The sequence below is a fragment of the Polyodon spathula genome, chromosome 51, assembly GCF_017654505.1.
Source record: "Polyodon spathula isolate WHYD16114869_AA chromosome 51, ASM1765450v1, whole genome shotgun sequence".
Lineage (NCBI taxonomy): Eukaryota > Metazoa > Chordata > Actinopteri > Acipenseriformes > Polyodontidae > Polyodon > Polyodon spathula.
The window spans coordinates 752,614-758,960 of NC_054584.1; the positions used below are offsets into that span (position 1 = coordinate 752,614).

The following is a 6,347-nucleotide window of genomic DNA, read 5'->3' on the forward strand; positions in this document are numbered from 1 at the left end:
CCAAAATCAGCGCCTAAGCTGTCACGTGATCCGGGCGTGATTATTTTTTTCCGGCTTCTTTGGCCCTTTTTGGCACGGCTAGGGGGTTGTGTTTTTAAACTATATAAATGTCCAGAATGCAAGGCTTTCACTCACTATTAGCTAAGCTTGTTTTTTTTTGATTATTATTATTATTGCTTTCACTCACTCTGAGCTGCTCACTCACTCTGAGCGGCTCTCACTCACTCTGAGCTGCTCTCACTCACTCTGAGCTGCTCTCACTCACTCTGAGCTGCTCTCACTCACTCTGAGCTGCTCTCACTCACTCTGAGCTGCTCTCACTCACTCTGAGCTGCTTTCACTCACTCTGAGCTGCTCTCACTCACTCTGAGCGGCTCTCACTCACTCTGAGCTGCTCTCACTCTGAGCAGCTCTCACTCACTCTGAGCGGCTCTCACTCTGAGCAGCTCTCACTCACTCTGAGCTGCTCTCACTCTGAGCGGCTCTCACTCACTCTGAGCGGCTCTCACTCACTCTGAGCTGCTCTCACTCTGAGCGGCTCTCACTCACTCTGAGCTGCTCTCACTCACTCTGAGCTGCTCTCACTCACTCTGAGCGGCTCTCACTCACTCTGAGCTGCTCTCACTCACTCTGAGCTGCTCTCACTCACTCTGAGCTGCTCTCACTCACTCTGAGCTGCTCTCACTCTGAGCGGCTCTCACAGTGTGATGCAAGTGGGTGCCGTGCGGTCCCAGCACAGTGGAGAGTTGTGAGGTTTGGTGCATTCCGGCAAATAAAAACGCTCAAGCAATATTTCAAAATGCAAATCCTTTGCAAACAACACAGCAACAGAAGCCGCAGTGTTGTTTTTTGGTACAGTGCTGCACCGTGCACGGGGTTGAACATAATTTAGATCTTTTAAATCTTTTAAAAGAAACGACAAAACGATATCGCAACCCCTCCAAAAAAAAGTATATGGGAAGGAAGCCACAGCAGCAGTACAGTATTTCATGTTAGATTTTGAAACGTTACAGTTTTTCGTTAAGTATGAGGGGGGGAAACTACAAACACATTCAGTGTGTTAATGTACAGCCTTACCCGACTTTTCGTTCATTGCACAGGTGGAGATGCAAGTCGTGTTATCCGGAGCTGTGTGGCTAAGTGGCTCTTGGAAACAAACAGCGTCATATTTTCCTCTGTGCTGTTGGTAAACAAGGGCGAGGTGGCTCAGTCCCTGGTGAATGCGCGGCTCAGGTAACGGAGCCCCGAGCACACCTGAGACAGAGCAGAGCAACCGAGAATCGCAATCCTTCTGCTAGCTGCTCGCAACCACAGCACCGGGTAAGGACTGCGCCAGTCCGCGAGTATATTCTCTTTAAACTGTACAGATCATCTAAATGCAGGCAGAGCTAATATCTGGGGTTATTAAACGGCCACAAACGGTATTATTAGTCAGCAACCCTATTATTATTATTATTATTATTATTATTATTATTATTATTATTATTTTCTTTGTTGTTTTACTGCTATATGTAACGTGGAGTTTCTGATAAGATTATATATCAAATATTTCTGTGTGTGTGTGGCAGTGTGTGTGTGTGTGTGTGTGTGTGTGTGTGTGTGTGTGTGTGTGTGTGTGTGTCTCTCTCTCTGTGTGTGTGTGTGTGTGTGCAGGGCTGTTGTTCAGTGTTGTGTAGCGCGATGCTGTTTCCCGCTCTGCTCTCATTATGAGATGATGACAGTGGTGTTCTGCTGAATAATTCAATCCTGTTCTGTTCTGTTCTGTTCGTTTGTTTGTTGTACTGTTATTTGTTTATTAAATGCATGTACAGATTAAAACAACCAAAGCCAAATTATGGAACATTTTCAAGCTAGTTTCGTTGGGTTTTTCTTCTTGCAACCAAACATGCAAATTATACTGCGCATCATCCCCCCCCAGCTCTCTTTCTCTCTCCCTCCCTCTCCTCTCTCTCTCTCTCTCTCTCTCTCTCTCTCTCTCTCTCTCTCTCTCTCTCTCTCTCTCTCTCTGTAGCACAGCTCACTGTAGATCAGCAATGAGTGTGTTTTATAATTTATATGGATACATAATGTTTGCCTTAATTAAATAATAATAATAATAATAATAATAAATAATAATAATAATAATAATAATAATAATAATTTAGTCATTTAGCAGACGCTTTTATCCAAAGAGACTCGCAGAGACCAGGGGGGTGAACTCTGCGTCATCAACAACTGCTGCTGCTGCTGCAGAGTCTCTTCCAATAGGACCTCGTTTGTTTTGCGTCTCGTCCGAAGGACGGAGCACAAGGAGGTGAAGTGACTCGCTCAGGGTCTCTCACAACAGTGAGTCGGTGGCTGAGGTTGGATTTGAACCGGGAGCATCCTGGTATCATAGTTCACCCCCTAGTCTCTCTGGCGGTCTCTTTGGCTGCTGAATGACTCTGGTTTACTTGTTGTGTTTTTATTTGATCAGAACTCCGTGTCTTCCACACTGAACAAGACAGCGCCCCTCTTCAATTCCTCAGCTCATGAAGACGATGCCAGCGTCTGCCGGCGGGGTTGTGGTCGTCACCCAGTTTTACCCTCAAGCCCCCCCCGATAATGGCCCGCCAGCTCTCGCTGGGGTTCCGAGGTGCCAAGTGTTCCCCAGCGGCTCCCTGTGCCAGCCGTCAGGGCAGCTGAAGCGTTTCCTCAAAGGAGAGCCCAGAGTGCTGGGGGTAAGCCGGTTCAACCCTTTGTGAAAGTTCCCCTGCAGCGCAAGAGCCTGATAATATCCCTTCGGTTATTGTCTCTCTGGTGAATAGCACACTGAAGACCAACGATTTCACACAGTCCTGCTGACTCCCCCCTGCACACCACGCGGCCGTGCCTTTACTAGGGGGGACCCTCGGGGACCCCTGCGCTCCCCTGACTGTGTGACTCCCTCCCGCACACCACGCGGCCGTGCCTTTACCAGGGGAGACCCTCGGGGACCCCTGCGCTCCCCTGACTGTGTGACTCCCCCCTGCACACCACGCGGCCGTGCCTTTACCAGGGGGGACCCTCGGGGACCCCCCCACTGAGCTTAGTCTTGTTTGATACTTTTTCTTTTCACAGACTGTCCAGATAATTGTGGGCGTTATAAACATCCTGTTCGGAGTGGTTCTGTCGAGGACGCTGTGGTCCGTTGCAGTGATACTTGGAGCTCCCTTCTGGACTGGTGTATTCGTAAGCATTTCTATACTATCCTTGCTGTACCTGTGTCCTGTGCTGCTCCTATCCATATAGAGCTGTGACCGCGGGTGCAAATCGGACAGCACCACACTATATTATATATTATTCCCAGTTAAATATAAACACTACAGCTCTGTCCAAAAGTTTTTGCATCACCCTATAGAATGAACTAATTTTGCTGGCTATGACTACAGCTCCCAGCATGCCTCTGCAGCAAGGGTGAGGGATGCTGGGAGCTGTAGTTCTTTATGCTGACACTAAAGACACAGACCTCTATTACAGTACATCATGTACAGCTCTGTGCAAAAGTGCTTGCACCCCCCTATAGGGTGAACTAATTTAAAGTCAAATGAAACCTGATGAATAATGTATAATGTTAACATATTGAATCTCATTTACTAGTTTCTTTGATTGCACAAAGTTAAATCAATTATATTCACATATATATATATTTTTTTTTAAATTATGTTTCGATCCTAAAATTCTAGGCGGTGCAGATGTTTTTGGCCGCAGAGCTGCAGAGCTGTGGAGCTCATTGCAATCCACTGCTGTCTGACACAGAGACTCTTCAAGCTGGCTGTGTCTCGCTTCAGTATGTCTGCAGTAATACCTTCCTCTTTCTCCACAGTACATCATCTCAGGATCTCTCTCCGTCGCCGCGGACAGGACTCCCAGGATCAGCCTGGTGAGTAAAGTCCTGTCGCTAGCCCACTCAGAGCAACTGTACCAATGTCATGAATGAGTCACTCAGCAGATGCTTTTATCCAGAGCGACTCGCAGAGACCAGGGGGGTGAACTCTGCATCATCAACAACTGCTGCTGCTGCTGCAGAGTCTCTTCCAATAGGACCTCGTTTGTTTTGAGTCTCATCCGAAGGACGGAGCACAAGGAGGTGAAGTGACTCGCTGCAATGCTTTCTCACTGATGTCTCACTGATGTTTTGCAGGTAAAGGGGACCTTAGCCATGAATGTCCTGAGCAGCATTGCAGCGGGAATCGGAATAATCATTTACCTGGTCGACCTGGCTGTGTGGAGCCGGTGTAAATCCTACCCACACCATTCCTCTGGCAGAGACGATGATTCCGCCGTGCTGTTCAATGTGAGTTTGAGGTTTGTTTTTTATAATGGTTTCCAGTGAAAGAGTCCGGTGAAAGCTCATGCCTTCATTTCGCGGTTTCTCTCCCCCCCCAGAGCGCAGCTCAAGGGCTGAAGTCTGTCTTGCTGCTTTTCACAATCCTGGAGTTTTGTGTGGCGATCTCGGTTTCTGCTTTCGGCTGCAAGGCCGTGTGTCACGGAGCCCAAGATCAAACGGTAATGACATCAACACCTCTCTGTGTCCAGAACCGTAACCGTGACGCGTCTTGCTCTGTCTGCAAAACACCTCCGGCCACAAAGCTATGCCTCACTCTATAGTGATTAATGTAGCTTTATATAGTCGATTGAAACATGCAGGGATAATGTTACTTAAACATATTGGATTACACACCGACGCTTTGTATAGCCCCCCCCCAACAGCGTGCAAGCCCAGGGAATGCTAAAGTAAAGGCGAGATCTGAGGTCAGTTCCTGGAATTCCGATAGTAATTCTAAAGAGATCGATCGATTCCAGTCCGGCCGCGCGTTGATTTGCAATTCGGTCTTTGCGTTGGTAATTGGAACTAATTGCAAATCGAAAAAAACAGCTTTGCAATTAAACAATTCCGCTGTAACAGCAGTTGTAATTGGTCATCACTAAGATGCAAGACGATTACAGTTTCCAGCATCTGTTGATGGCACCATGCTTTCACTGTTACAGGAGTGGAAAATCAGACTCCTGTTGCATAGCGCTTTGCAGCTGCGGTATTAAATGCATCAAATGTATCATTAAATTTATCAACAGCTTTATAATGTTCTGGGTTTTTTTTTTCAGCCTATGGTTGTCATCCAGAGCACCTGCAACACAGCCAGCGCGCCCTCTGCTGGAGTGCAGAATATCTACAGCCTGGCCGCTCCGCCCTTCAACCCGAGTTACACACCTCTCCCGCCCGACGGGGTGAACCCGCCGCCCTACAAAACCTAAACCTTACAATAATAATAATAATAATAATAATAATAGAGCTTGCTTTTTCTAAGTGCGCTGTGTGAACAAATAAAATCTTTTAGCGGCTGCCCGAGCGTCCCTGTTGTTTTGTGATGCCTGCAAACAGAGTTAGCTCCGGAGGAAATGACCCATTCATTTCCATCGGGTTCAAGTGGGTGCTGGTTCTGTGCAGGTCCGGACCGCCTCGAAGGAGTAGATGTCTGTCTGTGTGTCTCTTTGTGTGTCTGTCTGTCTGCCTGTGTGTCTGTCTGTGTGTCTGTCTCTTTGTGTGTGTGTTCTGGACACGTTTAACTAAATGCTTATTAATTTGATTTTCTAATTTTACAATAAACAATTAACAATTCCAGACACAATGGATATGGATGATATTTTACACACACACACACACACACACACACACACACACACACACACACACACACACACACACACACACAGCGTTACCAGTAAATATCCACCAGACGGCGCTCGACGTGAAATTTAGACACGGCTGCCATTGCACTAAACGCCCAGCAGGTGCCGCTGTTTCCTAACTATGCTTACAGCCTGACACACTGAGCCCGATGCAGACAACCTGAAGCGATGCCTGCGTTGTTTCTGTTAAGGATCGTTTCTCGGAAGAGTGTGTTATTTATTTATAACAAATAATCCAAAAAAAAAAGGTTGATGGGTTTTTTTGTGTGTGTGTTTTTCTCCTCAGCGCCTCTATTCTTTTTTTACCCCGTCTTTCTGAAATGCCAGAATCGTCCGCTAATTACCCCTTACCCCTTACCCCTTACCCCGCTCCCTACAGCTCTTCAAACACGCCTCGGTGCGTCTCAGCAGACTCTTATAGAACACAATCACTATTAACAACAACAACAACAACAACAATAATACTGATGATGGTGATGAGAGGGATCCGGGGAATGCAGACAGCACATTCCTGACAGCTGGTTTAAAAACAGAAAAAGCCACCCGCTTTTTAATCGAGGCTTGCTTGCGATAATTGCTGTCCCGCACTGAGCGCAGAGAACACCGGCTGGTCCCTCCGGCGATGAGGCGGCGTGGCGGCCGCTGGACCCGCATAACAG

At 47.3% G+C, this 6,347-nt stretch overlaps 1 protein-coding gene across 1 annotated transcript; it reads left to right on the top strand.

Annotated features, from left to right (window-relative positions):
* Positions 1-1,132: 1,132 nt before the first annotated feature.
* On the top strand, positions 1,133-5,503 carry LOC121306971 (membrane-spanning 4-domains subfamily A member 4D-like). Its single transcript, XM_041239017.1, has 7 exons — positions 1,133-1,320; positions 2,456-2,699; positions 3,079-3,189; positions 3,824-3,880; positions 4,142-4,294; positions 4,387-4,506; positions 5,104-5,503. Exons 2-7 carry the CDS (start codon positions 2,511-2,513, stop codon positions 5,251-5,253), a joined length of 780 nt encoding a protein of 259 aa, XP_041094951.1. The 5' UTR covers positions 1,133-1,320; positions 2,456-2,510; the 3' UTR covers positions 5,254-5,503.
* Positions 5,504-6,347: the final 844 nt, after the last annotated feature.